The following is an 18,991-nucleotide window of genomic DNA, read 5'->3' on the forward strand; positions in this document are numbered from 1 at the left end:
GAATAATGCTCCTATACACATCCATGTGTAAGTTTTTATATGAACTCTTTTTTCCTTTCTTTGGGATATAAAACCCAGAAATGAAATTGCTGGGTCATGTGGTGACTATATTTAGCCTTTTGAGGAATGGTCAAACTTTTAAAAAGTGACTACTCCAATTTATATTTATGCCAACAATTTGTGAGGAGTCCAATTTCTATACATTTTCACCCAAACTTGTTATTTCCTGTCTTTTTTTTTTTGTCATACTCATCATAGTTTGAATCAACTAGTATCTTGTGGTTTGATTTGCATTTTACTAATCACTAATGACCTTAGGTAGGCATCTCTCCATGCGCTTACTGATCAGTTGTGTATCTATCTTTGGAGAAGTGTCTTTTTTTCCTATTTAACAAAATGGGTTGTATGTTCTTTTTATTGAGTCCTAAGTGTCTTTATATGTTCTAGATACAAGTCTCTGATTAGTTGCAATAGATCCTCATTGTTCACGGGTGAGGTATTTGCAAACTTGTCTAGTCAGTAGCAAAACCAATACTCATGGCTCTCTCATAGCCATTCACAGACATGCTCAGAGAAGTGAAAATTTGAGTCACTGGGCACACACTTTGCACCTGAGGTAGAACAAGGTGACACTCTGCCTTCTTGTTTAAGCTCTCATGCTGTACATAAGTATCCTTTCTGTAGTCTGTTTAGTGCCACATTTTTTTCACAGTTTCATGCTTTTTGTTGGTGATTCTGCTATTGAAAAAGGCTCCCAAGTATGGTGCTGAATAGCTTTCCAGTGTCCCTAAGTCAAGAAGGCTGTAAGGTACCTTACAGAGAAAATACGTGTGTTAAATAAGCTTTGTTCAGGCATGAGTTATAGTGCCACTGGCTGTGATATCAATGTGAATGAATCAACAATATATATACCAAAACATATATAAAATGTGGTGATACATGGGTTGGTCAAAGAAACTGTTGTGACCAGAAGCTCACAGGAACCTAACCCTGTGTTTCCCCTAGGAGCAATAATTAAGAGTTGACTATTTCGGGCAGCCCGGGTGGCTCAGTGGTTTAGTGCCGCCTTCAGCCCAGGGTCTGATGCTGGGGAGGGATCAAGTCCCATGTTGGACTCCCTTCATGGAGACTGCTTCTCCCTCCGCCTCTCTCTCTCTCTCTCTCTCTCTCTCTCTCTTTCTCTCTCTCTCTTTCTCTCTGTGTATCTCATGAATAAATAGATAAAATCTTTAAAAAAAGGAATTCACTATTTCAGTGTTTGTGGTGACTTTATAGAATATATGTACCATGAATAATAAGAATCAACTGCAAAAAACATCATCCTGTAGATTGCCTTTTCATTTTCTCATTAGTGGCCTTTGAAGCCTCATGTTTTAATTCATAGGAAGTCTAACTTATTTTTTTTTTCCTTGCTTGTGCTTTTGGTGTCATATCTAGGTAAGCTTTATCTAACCCAAGATAATAAAGATTCACTTCTATACTTTCTTCTAAGGTTTTTGTATTCTTAGTTCTCATATATAGGTCTGTGATCCATTTTGAGTTAATTTTTTGTGTATGGTGTGAAGAAAGGATGCAACTTCAGTGACTATCTAGTTATCATCCTGGGAAGGGATGGCCACCAACCTTTCTCATTCCTTCCAGGTCCAGGTTACAGAAACTCCATCCCAGGCAGTGAAAGGTCTAGAGTTCTCTTCTTCCATCCATCCTCTATTCATAATATGGAAGCTCTATCCTAGGCACAAGAGGCCAAAAATAACAAGGCCCAATTATCCTTGTCTTCAAGGATCCAGTTCTTTCCAGGAAGATACTATAGCCCTAGACTGGGCTGGAAGAAGAAGGATTCCTGGGCTCTTGACCAGATCCAGTCAGAGTGGAGCTTCTGTCATACTAATCGAGGATAGGGAGTGAAGGTATAGGTTTTGGCTCAAATGCCAGTTTCTTAGTGTTCTTACCCAGTGTATTACATTTTTCTTAAATAATTATTGTTTTCTATTTTCTGTATGCCTCTAAGATAATCAGGAGATTTTTAACTTGTTGGATTTTTAGTAATTTTCTCAAGTTGTGATTGCTTTTCTAGGGGAAGGTCCACAAAGCTCTTCATGTCTTCATCCAACAGGTTGTCTTCCTATATCAAGACACATTTTTAAAGTCAATTAATAATCTAGAAGTAGTAAAGTGAGATTTAGCAATTTTTGCGGTTAATTAGTGGAGGTTATATGTGTCATTAAAACTTTAACTGTGAAGGCCACTCATTTCAATAGTCTAGGAAAAATATAGCACCAAATACCATATGGTGCTAAAAAAGACTTTTATCTTTCACATTAGCAATAATCAGAAACAAACAAACATATTATAAAGTAAACTCCATGACAAGTGCATAGATTCTTAATTCACAGTAGCAAATATGTTCTTATGTTCTTTTTTTTTTAATTTTTATTTATTTATGATAGTCACAGAGAGAGAGAGAGAGAGAGGCAGAGACACAGGCAGAGGGAGAAGCAGGCTCCATGCACCGGGAGCCCGATGTGGGATTCGATCCCGGGTCTCCAGGATCGCGCCCTGGGCCAAAGGCAGGCGCCAAACTGCTGCGCCATCCAGGGATCCCTGTTCTTATGTTCTTATGACAGTACATATTACAGTAAGGATCACATAATGACATTAATTATAATTTCACGGTACAACTTGATATTGATTTTCTAAGTTTTGTGGTATACCTAATATATTTAATTATAATTTAGGGGCAAGCATTGATGACTTTATACATTCTGTGGAGCATCAGAACATAGCTTTGGAAGTAGATGTATTTGGAACTAAAAATGGCCTGGATGACCCATCTTATAATGGAGCCATCACAGTATCTGGTAATACAAAGGTATGCTGGTCTCTGTTTCATAATGTTTCTCAAAGGTGTGGAAAGCTAACATAATATCAAGATACTTAGTTCTCCAGGAAACAAAATGAAAAACAAGTACTGCTTTCATTTCCTACTTACTCAGTGATAGTCATTAGTATATTGAATAATTCAATCGCAGTCACCGTCTAACAATACAAACTGTGTGTATTAGCAGAATAAATACTGTATAATACCCACTGTCAAGTGCATATTTAAGTCCAAAGAACTCAGATTTCCTCTCAGGGATTTTATAATAGATATATTCTGAAACCTCTGTTTTATTCTTAAACACTAATAGTTGATTCTAGCCTTAAGCCAGATGTCTGGGGTCCTGAAAATTAAATACAGCCTACATACATATTTTGTTTTACTTATATGGTATTTTTTCTTTGATTATTTGACATCATTTTAAAACCACAACTTTTCATTAAAATATTGAATTTTGACCACTTCAGCAAAAAAAAAAAAATGAAGATCTTTGAGAATTTATAATCTTGCTTTTTATATTTTAGAATTACAGTTTTTCATTAGCGTGCAATACCAAAAGACTAAATTGCTTCCCAGTTCTTATGGATATCATTAGTAATGCGCTACTTGGAATGATTACACCATCAGCACATATCCAAACTGACAGAAGTACATTTTCAAGTGTAAGTATATTGACTCTCCTCCATCAGGAATCTGGACTCTCTTCCCACAGGATCTCCCAGATCACCCCTCTTTGAAGTGCTGCGATCTTGTTCTTGTTGTGTAAACTCTTGCATAATAAATTACCATTTGGATTCATGCTAGCTCCTGGGTGTGAAAAATCAATACGCTTTTTAGAGCTTCCATTTTTTAAGTAATATCTACACCTAACGTGGGACTTGAGCCCACAACCCCGAGATCATGAGTCACATGCTCTACAAGCTGAGCCAGCCCAGTCCCCCCAGAGCTTCAATTTTTTAAATGAAAAACAGAACTAATAAAATATCTTTTCAAGGAGAATGTGAGGTAATGAAAGTGAACTTATACAGCACTGAAACCAGCACAAAAACATTAAGAGGGAAGGAAGGAAAGGAAAGGGGAGGAGGGAAATTAGGAGGAAGACAGAGAGGGGAAAAGAAATGAAAAGAGAAAGAAAAGAAAGAAAAGAAAAAAAAAAGAAAAGAGAAACAAAACTGAGGTCTTATTATTTTTTTTAGAAATGTTAGAAAAGGAAAAAAAATTGGGACAAAGTTCAGGCCAAAATTGCAGAATGGTTACATTAGAATTACTCTAGTTCCTTATAATAAATACTAATTATTTGAGCTTACCCTAGACCTACCAAACCAGCTTTTTCATACCTGGGGGGGAGGGGAAATCCTTATTTCTTAAAAAAAAAAAAAAAAAGCCCAGGTGATTGGACTCTATACAAACCTGAATACCTATTAGAGTTTGTAATTATTCTTTTTTGATTATTTCCTAAATATATTTCTTCCTCTTAGAGAGTTCTTTGAACACAGAGACCATGTATTTTTTTTTTAAAGATTCATTTATTTATTCATGAGAGACACACAGAGAGAGGTAGAGACATAGGCAGAGGGAGAAGCAGGCTCCATGAAGGGAGCCCGATGTGGGACTCAATCCTGGATCCCAGGATCACCCCCTGAGCCAAAGGCAGATGCTCAACCACTGAGCCACCCAGGCATCCCCAGAGACCATGTATTTTTAACACTACATAATATTTTATACATGAGGGACACCTGGGTGGTTCAGTGGTTGCGATCGAGTCCCACATCGGGCTCTCTGCAGGGAGCCTGCCTCTAATTCAGCCTACCTCAGCCTATGTCTCTACCTCTCTCTCTCTCTCTCTCTCTCTCTCATGAATAAATAAATAAAATCTTTAAAAAATGTTATACTTGAGATAGGGCCTCGAGCACTAATTAATTTGTTAAATGCATAAATGAATGTCAGAGTTCAACAAATTATCTATATTCCATTCCACTATTGGGTTTTATGATAATATATATGGCTAAGGACCAGGCACCCACATATATATAAATGAATCCACCATTACATTTTTAATTTAAATTTAATTAGCCAACATATGGTACATCGCTAGTTTGAGATGTAGTGTTCAATAATTTATCAGTTGCATAAAACACCCCGTGTTCCTCATATCACATGCCCTCCTTAATGCCCATCACCCAGGTACCCCACTACCCCCACCCACCTTCGTTCCAGCAACCCTCAGTTTTTTCCCTATACTCCAGAGTCTCCCATGGTGTTTCTCCCTCTCTGATGACTTCCCATTCAGTTTTCCTTCCCTTTCCCTATGATTCACTGCACTGTTATATTCCACATATGAGTGAAACCATATGATAATTGTCTTTTCCTGATTATGGAAAGAGCCAAGAACCCACCATTATTTTTACTCACTCCTGCAAGATCTTGGGTTAGCTTTTCACAATGTAGTTCATGATGTGTTCAGGAAATAAAAATCCCTTTCAGTAACAATGTGTAAGAAACTAAATCATTAAAGCAAAAAGTTCTAATCATCCATCAAGTATTAATTAATTTTAGAATATATACTAAGGTTCATTTAATTAACTCCTATCAATTTGCTGGTGTCTGAGGAGGGATGCAAATTGAGCAAATTGCCTTGAGCTTCCATCTATAAAAACATTCTATTTTAGCTACAAGGAATTTGATAGCAACTACCTTACTTGACCTGTATTTATGTGCCCAATATCTAAACTCTATTATTTCCTGCAAATCATTTCATATTCTATGTGAATTTACCAGTTCCTTGTTCAAATAAGAGTTTTCTGTAGTGTCAGACCTTGCTCATGTCCTGCTCAAAGTCATGGACTTACCACTGAGTGTGGAGTCCACCCAGCATGTGAGATATACCGAAGAGATTCGGTCAATAAGCTTAATTAAGTCTCACCTTTCTGTAGTTAGCAGGTGTGTCTCTGATGGCCAGCCTGAAGACGACTGGACTCCAGTTATAACTTTTTTCAGTAATGTGTGTAATCAAACAGCACCTATGTGGATCCTGAAAGTAACATGCGAACTGCCTTCAGGACAGTCTGTGAATCTTCTGTCCTCCAAGACTGTTCTAGACAGGAGCAACCAGATGTGTAGCCAAGTACAAAGATTTTTCTTGGAGATTTCACTTCCCCTTCTAGTCCTCTACTTTATCTCTATTTTTGAACCCTCAACCAATATTTATCTGGTCTTGTGGTGTACCTAGAAAGATTCTTATCATCATTGTGCCCACGAAACATCTGAAAGGATTTTTTGACTCAAGCTATCACATTTGAAATAATTAAATAGGAGTTAAAAGTGGAATGTTTCAAATGAATTATCATTATTTATTATTTAACATCAGAATAAATTTTAGAATCGTAACAGAAGAAAATGACAAATTGGGGACAGGCAGCTGGGTAGCTCAGTGGTTGAGCAACTGCCTTTGGCTCAGGTCATGATCCCAGGATCCCAGGATCGAGTTCCGCATCAAACTCTCCATGGGGAGCCTGCTTCTCCCTCTGCCTATGTCTCTGTCTCTTTCTGTGTCTCTCATAAATAAATAAATTTTTTTTAATTTTTTAAAAAGAGAAAATGACAAATCTACTCCCTTTTTCTTTTCCAACTTTGTAATATCAATTCACTCACCTTCATTGAGTCATTTTCCTTATTCATGAATGCGTATAAAGACAAGAGTCAAGCTTCAAAACTGGATGGATAATAAAAGAGTTTGGCAACCTCAACAGGGCCTTAAGGCAGGAGTATATATAATCAGTTTGATATTTTTAAAAATGTATTCCAGAAAATGAATTTTGAATCTGTTATTCAGCTCACTATATTCTTTGCATTTTCAGGAGAGACAGAGTAATCCATTTGAATTCCCAGGATATACCACGTTCTGGTTGATTCTGGCATCATCTTGTGCTCCTTATATCGCCATGGGCAGCATTGATGATTATAAGGTAATAATGAAACCTTTATTACTTTGTATGAATAGAAGCTGAAGGTAATATAATTAAAGGATTTTCCATAGAGCTATTTGTACACATTTAAGAGAGCAGCCAATTCAGCAGTAAGTCCTAAGATCTAAATTTTTTAAGGCTTTGTAAATATAGGGATAAATAAATTGATCAGATAGAGAATCAGATAGAGAATGATTCTAAAATTTATGTGGATATGCAGAGCCTAGAATAGACAAAATAACTTTTAAAGAGAAAAACGAAGTTGAGTGAGTTATGCTTCTGTCTTCAAGGCTTACCACAAAGTTGTAGGAATGAAGAATGTGTTGCATTTATTTAGGATAGTCATATGGGCTTATGAAACAAAATAGACAATTCAGATATTATTGGTTGATTTTCAGTAAAACTGCCAGGGAATACAGCAAATTTTACCAGAACAACCTGACATTGACATGAGGGGGAAAAATGTTCTTAGCACTCACCTACACCATATGCAAAATATTTTGCTTTTTTTAAAGATTTTATTTATTTATTCATGAGAGACACAGAGAGAGAGAGAGAGAGAGAGAGGCAGAGACACAGGCAGAGGGAGAAGCAGGCTCCATGCAGGGAACCCGGTGCAGGACTCAGTCCCAGGACCCCAGGATCACACCCTGAGCCAAAGGCAGATGCTCAACCACTGAGCCATCCAGGTGCCCCTACAAAATTATTTTGAAATAAATCATATATGTTGTGGTAGGCAGTTATTTCCTACATGGGACAGAATAAGAATATACCTTAAAAGAAAATGAGAACTTGGAATTCATCAAAGGTAAGACCTTTTTCTCTTTGTAAAACACCAATGATAAAATAAAAAGCTTCCAGCTGGGAGAAAAATATTCACAATGCTTGTACATCTAACAGAAGACTTGCATTGTGCTTGCTTTGGCAGCACATACGTTAAAATTGGAAAGACACGAAGAGGAGTAACATGGTCCCCACACAAGGATGTCACAAAAATTTGTGGAGCATTCCATATTTAAAAAAAAATAATGGTGTCAAGAATATAAAGAACTCTTCTATCTCAGTAATAAAAGAGGCTAATTTTAAAAATGGGCAAGATATTTGAACAAATACTTCACCAAAGAAGATATATGGAAGGAAAACGCTCCCATAAAAAGATGGCTGGTATCATGAGTAATCAGGAAAATAGCCCCAGTGAGGTCCCTCAACACTTTAAATGAAATGAATAACATTAATATCAAGTTTGTGAGGATATGGAGACACTAGAACTCTTATGCATTGTTGGCGGGAATATAAAACGCACGATCACTTTGCTAAGCAATTTGGCTTTGTCTTATAAAGCTAAAAATACATTTATTGTATGGCCCAGAATTTCTCTCCGAAGTATTTATCTGGGAGAAAAGAAAATGTCTTTCTACATACAGACTGGTACATTAACATTCTTGGTAGCTTTATTTGTAATAGGCAACTACCTGAAACAGCCCCAATTTCCATCGAACTGTGAATTGTAAGTAAATCCTTGTGTAGCCATACCATGGAATATTACTGAACAATACAAAAGAAGAAACCACTAAACATGCATCAGCATGGATACAACTTGCAACCATTACACTGAGGGAATGAAGACATAAAAGAGTAAATACTGAATGATTTCGTTTATAGGAAATTATCAGAAAAGTAAAATAAATTCATATTGACAGAAACCAGACCTGTGGTTTCTTGTAATCAGTGCTAAAGGCTATTGGCTGCAAAGGAGTATGGGAAATCGGGGAGGGGGAGTAATGAATATGCTCAATACTTGGGTGATGAGTGTGATACAGGAATACATGCATTTGTCAAACCCCATGCAACTGTATACTTAATAGGGGTATTTTGCATTGTTTCAAAATTGCATTTCAAAAAAGTTAATGAAAAAGAGATCCTTGAAATAAGAGAAAATGATATTTTGAAAACGTGAGCACTTAGATAAAAAATAAATTTCAATGTTCAACTGACGATCTATTTATACATTTTCATTCACAGACCCTCCTTCATTAATCCCAGTGATTTTTAATGTATCTACAAATATTTGGAGCATCTTGTAAGACGAAGATTCTGTTTCAGTAGCTCTGGAGCAGAGACAACTTTTGAGTGGCGGTCATAGGATGATGGATTTCCATGACTAATCAACCCAGGCCAACTTGCATTAGCTTTATTTACAAATCTTGATAGAATATCGTTTAGTGGCTCCATTTTTGTAACTTTGAAAATGACCGTGCATAGCCATCTTTATCTGTTTCGATTTCTCCCTCTCCAAAGTAATTCTGTTGTCCAAGAGAAGGGGGTGCTATCCACGTCCTTATTCCCTTCTTGGTGCAGAACCTCCAGGAATCTTGGGGAATGCCATCTGCTGGCCTGATAGAACTGCCAGTCACCTTAGTGTTAACATAGTTCTAACTTAAAAAATGTCTCCCAGAGGAAATGCAAACACTTTCTTTCTCTGGCCAGTGTGATGCCACAATTCCATCATGGTTCTCCCAACATTTTGGCCACTGTCTGTCTGCCTCCATTGGAACTTGTAACTCATTTCCATTGTCTCTAAATTCTGGAACTCCTCAGATCTCAGCCCCTAAATCTCTCTTCATGCTACATTTCATTCTCTCCTAGGCAAGCTTAACTAATCCTAGAGCTCAAGCCCCCTTTACCTAACCACATAGTTTGCATATATATTTATTATATAGGGAGAGCACAAGTCTGTCTCCCCAAAGATTATATATTTTATATACATAAAATACTATATTTTATTTATGATTAAATTATACATAGATATATATAATATGTTTTTTTATATACACTTAAAACAGCTTTATTCTTTTAAGTAAGTGATACTTTAGGGTCGTTTGGGCATAGCACATGTTCAAATGTTTATTATCCTTCCAAATATTTATACATATGTACATCAATATTATTACATTCATAAATATTATGTATTTTATATTCCTTGTCATACTCTGAATAAACATACCAAATCACACATTTTAAAACTACTTATCAAGTGATGTGGGGTTTGGCACAAATTAAGCAATTATAATATATTAGGCAATTTCAAGTATATTTTCTCCTTTAAAAATAGTTAAATTCAGGGTGCCTAGATAGTTTAGTTGATTAAGCATCTGCCTTCAGCTCGGGTCACGATCTCAGGGTCCTGGGATGGAGCCCCACGTCCAGCTCTCTGCAGCAGAGAGTCTGCTTCTCCCACTCTCCCTCCCCCACTCATGCTTGTTCTCTCTCTCTCCCCACAAATAAATAAATAAATTTTTAAAAAGATAGTTAATTTGCTGATGGTCTCTAATTACGTAAATGAGGCTCCTGTCTGAGAGGTAATCTGATTTATGCTCCCATACATCATTAATCTCTATTTTGTTTACTGCAGCATTAATACTTAGATTTTCTTTCACATATTTCTGCCAGGTGTGTGATGAATATCAATGTTGTTAGTCACAGCAGCAAACTGATCATTTATGTTTGGAATTATCCATATCCCTTGGTCCAGATGATGCTTATAGCATGATGCAGAATTATTACATATGAAAATTTTGTTTGAATATTTCCTTACATAATCCACATTTTCTTAAACCTCAAATTGAAATACCACTTTGTATCTCTGCTGTTTTTTTAATCAGAACAAAATTCAGTCCCAGCTACGGATTTCGGGCCTCTTCCCTTCTGCTTACTGGTTTGGGCAGGCGCTGGTGGATGTTCCAATGTACTGCTTGATCTTCCTTCTTATGTATTTAATGGACTACGGCTTAAATCTCCAAGAGACTTTCTTTAAAATTACAAGTCAGATTATACAAGTAAGTGACCATCTTCATAGAACAAATATTGTTGTATGATTTAATGAAAAAATTTGAAGGTGTAAACTATTTTCATTGATATTAAATTGTCACTAGTGAAATAACTGTAGAACACTGTGCTCTGACAATCTTTTGGATCCTACTGTTTTCTTAGACTGCATTTGTCTTTAACTAAACACACCATTCCTGTTGATTTCAGATCCCATGTGCTGTTGGCTATTCCACCTCACTTATCTTCTTGACATATGTGATTTCATTCATTTTTCGCAAGGGGAAACGAAATAGTGGCATTTGGTCTTTTGGCTTCTGTATGGTAAGTATATTTCTTGTAAACATTCATTTTTTGTGTTTAAATACACAATTCTGAGCTAGTTCTTTATTTTTAAAAATATTTTATTTTATTTTATTTTTTTAAGTTTTTATTTATTTATTCATGAGAGACACAGAGAGAGGCAGAGACACAGGCAGAGGGAGAAGCAGGCTCCTCACAGGGATCCCAATGTAGGACTCGATCCCTAAACTATGATCATGCCCTGAGCCAAATGCAGACGCTGAAATCCTGAGCCACCCAGGTGTCCCTAAAAATACTTTATTTAAATTAAATTTGCCAACATACATAACACCCAGTGCTCATCCCATCAAATGCCCTCCTTAATGCCCATCACCCAGTCACCCCATCTTCCCCCCTTCTGCAGCCGTTTGTTTGTTTCCCAGAGTTAGGAGTCTCTCGTGGTTTGTCTTCCTCTCTAATTTACACCACTCAGTTTCCCTCCTTTCCCTAATAGTCCCTTTCACTATTTCTTATATATTATATATTATATATATATCTTATATATTATATTTCTTATATTCCACATATGTGTGAAACCATATGATAACTGTCTTTCTCCAACTGACTTATTTCGCTCAGCATAATACCCTCCCAGTTCCATCCACGTCGAAACAAATGATAGGTATTCATCATTTCTGATGGCTGAGTAATATTCCATAGTATACATATACCATATCTTCTTTATCCATTCACCTGTCAAAGGACATCGTTGAGCCAGTATTTTAAAATGTGCCCTCAGTAGAATGATAAAATAAAATTACAGTCTAAAATATTTCCTTAGGATTCGTTTCAAAATCTGCATGTTTTATCTTTCTAATTCTACCCTTATCTCTCTTAAAAATAGCTGCGCTAGAAAGAAACCCTGAAACCATTTGTATCTTCTTTTTTACTGAAAAAGAAATAAGCCCAAGGACCTCCACAAGGCCATACAAGATTACAAATATTGTTGCTAGCACAGTTAAAACTAGAAACTACTTCTCCATAATCTACTGAATTTAATTCCATAAAAGCAATACTTATTTTCGCTAAATTAGAAATGAAAAATATGTTACCTACTCTAATTTCCTGTTATTTCTGGGGCCAGAAAGTAAATTATTAATCCAACAAATATTAGTTGACTTCTAACAATGTGTCACAAACTAAGACTGATAATGCCGAAAAAAATAACAGTTTCAACCCTGAGAGGGTACTCAGAGGGTAAACACAGAGGGAACCGCCACCTATTGAAACAAAGTGATAAGGAAAAGATTATCTCTTTTTTAAAAGATTATCTCTATGACAACCAGAGAAGGGAAAGATTAACTCAGGAAAATGAGAGCACAGACTTCCATGAGGAATTGAAACTGGAAGAGTAAGATTTTAGTAGCTAGAGGAGACTGATGATTCAGTAAATGAAGAGAAATTCGGGGTGTGGGGGGGTACTCCAGGCTTATTCCAGGAACTGCTGATGACCTGGTATGGAAAAGGAAATAAAACAATGTGCAGCCTCAGCATGGCCCTAGTTATGGTAAAAACATTGGTTGGAACCACATTGGCCCTTAATGATGAACTCAAAAATTTATTCTACAGGCTGCAGGAGGCCGTGGAAGCCTAGAGTACAAAAAAGAAATACAATCATAAGTATACTTTTAGGAGTGCTGGGTGGCTCAGTTGGTTAAGCATCTGACTCTTGATTTTGACTCAGGGTTGTGAGATCGAGCCCCGAATCGGGCACCACACTCATCCAGGAGTCTAGCAGAGACTCTTTCTCTCTCTCTCCCTCTGTTCCCCCTCCCCCCGTCCTCACTTGTGCTCTCTCTCTCTCTCTCTCAAAAAAATAAATAAATAAATCTTTTAAGAAATAAAATTTAGAAAGAAAGAAAGAAACATACTTTTAGGAAGAATATGCTGACCATAAAAATGGTCATTAGTAATAAAAGAAATAAAAAAATTTTAGGAGGCTTTAATCACTGCAATGTTTTAGAAGAAAAATTCTGAGAGCTTCCCTTGTCCTGGTGACTATCTCTTATCCCTGAATTTTTAATTTGAGTACTTTCACTGAAGCTACTCCGGGTTGGTATGAGCTTCTATTTCCCCTGGTGTCCCTAACAGAAGTCTTCTCTCACTGTTGCTGTTGTGTCATTCCCATTAAATGTCAATTTGCGTTCCCTATGATTATTGCTTATCTACTAATGTTACCTCCAAGAACAATATAATGCCACCTTTTTTTTTTCCTTTTCTGTAATGAAAGGAGTCCATATATTAGATCCTAGATTTCCCCAGTCCTGTCTCATTCTTGATACACCCAGTTAGAGTAATCCAGCTAAGTCACTGAGAGATATGCTGATTTCACTTAAGTTTCTGAGATTGGAGTTGAAATTCGGAATATCTTCAAGATGAGTCATCTCAATTGGGAGCCTATCTGGAAATGCAGACTGGTTAACGTGCACGTTCATATCTTCTTTAGATCACCGCCTTCTCTGTGTTTATACTGCTATTTGACTACCATGAACATGTCGCACTGTACTGCCTCATCTTTTTAGTACCACAAACCACATTAATTGGCTGTATGGTCTTCTATTTTATTGTAAGTAGTGCTCCCATCTGTCCCGGTGTCCTGGAACTCATAACTAGCTATGGAAGTTACTTAGGGTTGGGACTCTCCTATATGCTGAATATACATGACATTTAAAGATTCCTACCTCATGGATTCTGACTGAATTCCTCCCAGATAGGGCATGTGCTCCAGCTAAACTGTGTCAGAAAACCTGGCCCTCGTTCAGGTGTGGGGAGACAAGGTAATAGGTGGTGGGAAATAGAGCAGCCTTTCTACATGCCTGGGCATGCTCCACTTTAGGGGACAAATGAAATTAAGACCCCTAATTTGGGGGATCTTGAGATTCTAGAGAGGCACTCCATAGGAATAAAGTCCTTTTTTTTTTCCTTGCTGATGAATAGAGAAGTATCAACCAATACAAATATATAGATACAGATGTAGAAGTATAGACTTTTACAAAAGGGAAATAGATATGATATGGGAGTGAAGATGGGAAGAGGCAAAAAAAGGAAGGGGCCTTATGATGGATCAGTGGTCACAGGAAGGTGTGTAAGCTCTCAGGGAAAAGGAGAAACACTTTCTCTCTCATCATTTGGAGAGGCTAACACAGATGTCCAGCATTGTCTCACCATGTAATAGGCTAAATCCTGTTGCTTCGAATAAAAGCACAGTGCCTCATAGACCTTGGGAGGAAGGAATACCACCTCTTGCCACACATTTTGGAATGGACACCTACCAATACTCATGGTGACATCAGGGCATGTGCTAGTAGGGCTGTTTAACGAGCCAGTTCACATTTATATGGATAAAATTCATGAAACGAGAAAACTTAGTATTTAATCATTGTTTTTTCTTTAGCAGCAAGCCATGGCTTATTACACGACTCAGGAACCAAGAAGTGTAGGACCATTTCTGGTATTCTTAATTGTAAGAACACACTTGTCTTTAAAAGTCATTGTGTCTTTTATTGTACTGAATCTTTTTAATTCCTGTACACACAATAAAACTTTTTTTTATGAAGATAGATATGGATATTTGTAGCCCATGGATATAAAGTATTTGTAAGATATGGAACAAATTTTTCTCTAAAGATCAACTGACCAGATAATATGCTTTCCAATTTTTGAAAACACTGTCCTGGTATTAGAGGGAGTGACGTAAAGTAATGGTATTCCATAATTATATTTGTTTTCAATGTTTCTGGAAACAAGATTGAAAATGAATTGGGTAATTTCACAATTTGACAAATAGATTATTGGAAATTCGTAATGATTTTTCCAACTGCATCTTTGGAGAAGGCTGACTATTTCTAATTCACATCTGATGTAAACATTTATCTTAGAATGCTTCTAATCATTCATCCCTCTCTTTCTTCCTAGCCTTTCCTTCATTTTATCATCTTCCTTTTTACTCTTCGATGTCTGGAATGGAAGTATGGAAAGAAATCAATGAGGAGGGATCCCTTCTTTAGGTTGGAGAAATCAAATTGGATTCTTTTATTTCAATCATTAATACTTAAAAAGTTTTTCATACATGAATTAACCAATCAGCAAAGAACTGCCAAGTCCTGGGATAAGCTGGGGTAGCAACAATGTGCCAATATAAAAAAATAGAGATCCAAGTACCTAAATGAAAGATGATTTTAAGTAGAGGAAGAAACAGACCTGAAACATTGACTATTACGGTCTCTGTCATCATGATCAGTGAAAGAGAGGACTAGTTACATGCCACTACTTCAGTTTAAAGAGCCATCAATTTTAATAGATTGGCAATTGAAGGAATACTGCCAATCCAGGAAGGAGGAATGGAATGATCAGTAGGCCAAAGACAAATAATTGTGCTCTTTTCCTCTGGTAGTAAGAAGCCCAACTGGTGGATCACAGACTGGTCCAGTTATTAATGGGACTTAAAAGCTACTGTCCTTTTTTCTTTCTTTTCTTTTTTTTTTTTTTTCCACCATGCAAGGACATGGCCATAAATATTTTATGCCCTTTTTGTCTCCCATTGGTTTCATCTTTAACTCTTATAGACAGTAGGGTGGATGACTTGCAAGGTGAAAGATGACTTTTAACAAATCTAAGATCAGTATGTGGGACTAGGTTGAGATAAGAGTATGAAGGACCAGACTCAAAATGGAGGAGAAAGTCTGACACATATTCCCAAGAAATGGCCAAGCTTAACAGGAGACCAAGCATCTAACTTGTATGTTCTGAGATCATTCTGACTTCAAATACTTCAAATATTCTGGCTTACCCTCCCCATGGGAATGTAATAATGCCTACATGGTGGTGGTGTTAAAGCTAGGGCTTCCAGAAAAACCACGTCATTAAACTATGCTTTAAAATCTTCTGTTAGATAACAGATACCAAGTTGCCCAGTGATAATGGAAAAAGAATGTTCCATAGATGAGTAGAATGAAAGATACGTATGAAGCAAGGGTCACTAAGTACAACAGTACCCTTCAGAGGAACAAGGTCGGGAAGGGAGGAAGGGTCAGCACACTGAAAGGAGGTGATGATAGTTTAATAATACCCAAAATACTCAAAGCATCAGATTTAAAGAAAACAATATTCTTAACACAAGAATGAAAACCCTCTATCAATGATCCGCGGATGCCTTTTGGTTCTAGAATTTCTCCAAGAAGCAATGATGTGTGTCAAAATCCAGAAGCGCTAGAAGGAGAGGATGAAGATGTTCAAATGGAAAGAGTGAGAACAGCAGATGCCTTGAATTCTACAAACTCTGATGGGGTAAACCATATGGAGTAATCGTATCATCAAATAACATAGAAGTGTGTCAGTTAAAGCGGTCAGTCTAGGAGTCTGATCCTCGAATCATCCTGAGTTCCTCCCATCCATGCAAGCACAGATCACAACTTCCTTTTAGTTATGTAATCATCTTGTTTACATTGAAACAGGTTAAAAGCCATGTTACCTCAGTTCATCATTCTTGGGATAAAGACCAAGAAGTAGAGTACAACTCAAGTTGCAAAAGCCAAGAAAGAATGTGTGAATTTTATTTTTTTTAATTTAATTTAATTTAATTTAATTTTATTTTATTTTATTTTAAAATATTTTATTTATTTGATGCAGAGAAAGGTTTTATTTATTTGAGTTGGGACATGGGGGTCAGGGGTGGAGGGGCAGAAGGAGAGGGAGAATCAGACTCTGCTGAGCAGGGAGCCCAATGCAGGACTTGATCCCAGGACCCTGAGATCATGACCTGAGCTGAAGACAGAAGTTTAACCAGCCAAATCACTTAGATGGCCCAGAACTTGTGAATTTTAGAACAGGAACAAAGTGACACCTTAGCATTGTTCCTTGGAGAAGGTGTGATGTACAGACCACAGGGCAAAGTGTAGTCCACAGCACGTTGCCCTTTGAGCATGACTCAGTACTTCTCCAAATCCCTTTGATCCTGTTCTACGCAGAATAATGTGTGTCTGAGTAACTGCCTTTGTAGGAGGGCAGAATGGCCATATCTTCCCTCCAACACTAAGGACCGGGATTGGAGAATGGCCAATAAACGTGTCACCTAGTAGAAGGTCTTCTGTGATGTCATGGCTTGCGCCATGAGGGGCCAACCCAGTGCAAAGACAGGGCTTCTTCAAAGTTGATGAAGAGAATTAAGGTCTAATGTGATTTACTTGTCATTTACAGAAACCAGTCATTATTGCCAGCTGTCTTCGCAAAGAGTATTCAGGAAAGAGAAAATACTGCTCTTCCAAGAGGAAGAAGAAAATAGCCACAAGAAATGTCTCTTTCTGTGTTAGAAAAGGTTTGACTGCTCCCCCACCCCCACCCCATAGCTCTTCCCCTGTTGGCTTGGGGCCCTCATCAGTTTTATGGTTCTTGAGGAGAATTGTTCTGTACATCTTGTGGTTTCACACACAGACCCATCAGCGGGTGACCTTGACAGCTCCTTTGACGGGTCCCTTTTCTAAGTAAAATTAACTTAACTCCCCCTATAGATGGGGCGGAGTCACCTCTACACGGAAACCATAAGCATTCTATGAAAACAGACCACGGAAGCCATGACATTTCTATTTAACGAGCCTGATTGATTTGCTAGTAGTTTGTTATATTTCAGGAGAGAGCTAAGTGGGGTTGTGCCAGCACAGTCTGAAGGCTTGACCAGCAGGTTTGAGATGACCTCATTTTGTGGTATTATCACACATCCTTAGGGTCATAGGAGACAGAGCCTGACACACTGGCTTCCAAGAGAGGCTTTACCCCTTCCTATCAGCGTGACTTTGGGCAGCCAACCTCATCTCTGAAAGCTGTCCCCAAAATGTAAAAAGGGATTATGATAACAACTTATGACAAGTAAAGGAGATACTGTATTTAAGGCACATGGCACAACACTTGTCACATAGCAAGACTTGAGACTTTTTTATTCTTAATTTTATTATTAGAGTCAATTAATATTAAGTGTAACCAACTTTTTTTCAGGTGAGGTTTTAGGATTATTAGGACACAACGGAGCTGGTAAAAGTACATCCATTCAGGTGATAACTGGAGACACAAAACCAACTGCTGGACAGGTAGGTGAATTCTGTGGAGAATATGCTATCTCATGGTGCTCAGAAAAAACTTAAACTGTGAAAACTTAGTAAACAGCAAATCTCATTTAATCGTTAGATGACTGAAGTAGTTCAAGTAGCAGAATAATACATTCATGAATTAACATGATAATACATGGGAAAATTTATCGCTGGCAGGGAATAATTACTTATGCCTTCAGAGACATTTAGAGGGAATATCCTGTATCAGATCAGAAATCATTATCAGAATCTATAAGTCTTATTTATAGTACCATGAAGCATGGGACACCTGGATGGCTCAGTGGTTGAGTGTCTGCCTTTGACTCAGGGCATGATCCTGGGATCTGGGATCGAGTCCTGCATTGGGCTCCTTGCAGGGAGTCTGCTTCTCCCACTGCCTGTGTCTCTGCCTCTCTCTGTGTGTCTCTCATGAATAAATAAATAAAATCTTAAAAAAATATATAGTACCATGAAACAGATGGATTTGCACTTTTATTTTCTTGCCAACTGTTTGCTTCCATTTATTAACAGTGAGTACAGTGTAACACATTACAATTTGCTTTTTTATTTTTTTTAATTGAAGTATAGTTGACACACAGGATTAGCAGTTTCAATGAACATTGTCTTCCCAGTATGTAATGCTTTCATCTGAGATTAAAATGTTTAAAAAAAAAAAAAAAAAAAGGCAGCCCTGGTGGCTCAGCGGTTTAGCGCCACCTTCAGCCCAGGGCGTGATCCTGGGGACCCAGGATCGAGTTCCACATCAGGCTCCCTGCATGGAGCCTGCTTCTGCCTCTGTCTGTGTCTCTGCCTCTCTCTCTGTGTCTCTCATGAATGAATAAATAAAATCTTTTTTTTTAATTTAAAAAAAACCTTTGTAAGCAATTATATTCATTGTC

The 18,991-nt window shown here is 37.4% G+C and overlaps 1 protein-coding gene and 1 non-coding gene across 10 annotated transcripts in view; both read left to right on the forward strand.

Annotated features, from left to right (window-relative positions):
• LOC140606922 (ABC-type organic anion transporter ABCA8-like) overlaps positions 1-18,991 on the forward strand; it is a 76,304-nt gene that overhangs the window by 49,040 nt on the left and 8,273 nt on the right. For 6 of the 9 annotated variants that reach the window (XR_012009133.1, XR_012009134.1, XM_072781027.1 and 3 more), the window contains 11 exons: positions 2,739-2,872; positions 3,406-3,543; positions 6,739-6,846; positions 10,509-10,682; positions 10,882-10,995; positions 13,460-13,579; positions 14,408-14,476; positions 14,929-15,020; positions 16,179-16,299; positions 17,209-17,326; positions 18,001-18,092. Coding sequence is in view for 6 of the 9 variants with exons in the window: in XM_072781027.1 (XP_072637128.1) it covers positions 2,739-2,872; positions 3,406-3,543; positions 6,739-6,846; positions 10,509-10,682; positions 10,882-10,995; positions 13,460-13,579; positions 14,408-14,476; positions 14,929-15,020; positions 16,179-16,299; positions 17,209-17,326; positions 18,001-18,092 (1,280 nt within the window). In the remaining 3 variants the exon portion in view is untranslated. The remainder of the gene's footprint in view (positions 1-2,738; positions 2,873-3,405; positions 3,544-6,738; positions 6,847-10,508; positions 10,683-10,881; positions 10,996-13,459; positions 13,580-14,407; positions 14,477-14,928; positions 15,021-16,178; positions 16,300-17,208; positions 17,327-18,000; positions 18,093-18,991) is intronic. The other 3 variants (XR_012009135.1, XM_072781028.1, XM_072781024.1) reach the window with 1 other exon arrangement.
• Positions 7,759-7,865, forward strand: LOC140607614 (U6 spliceosomal RNA). Its single transcript, XR_012009579.1, has one exon. It is a non-coding gene; the product is annotated as a U6 spliceosomal RNA (small nuclear RNA).

This window comes from Canis lupus, chromosome 16 (genome assembly GCF_048164855.1).
Source record: "Canis lupus baileyi chromosome 16, mCanLup2.hap1, whole genome shotgun sequence".
NCBI classification, from domain to species: Eukaryota; Metazoa; Chordata; class Mammalia; order Carnivora; family Canidae; genus Canis; species Canis lupus.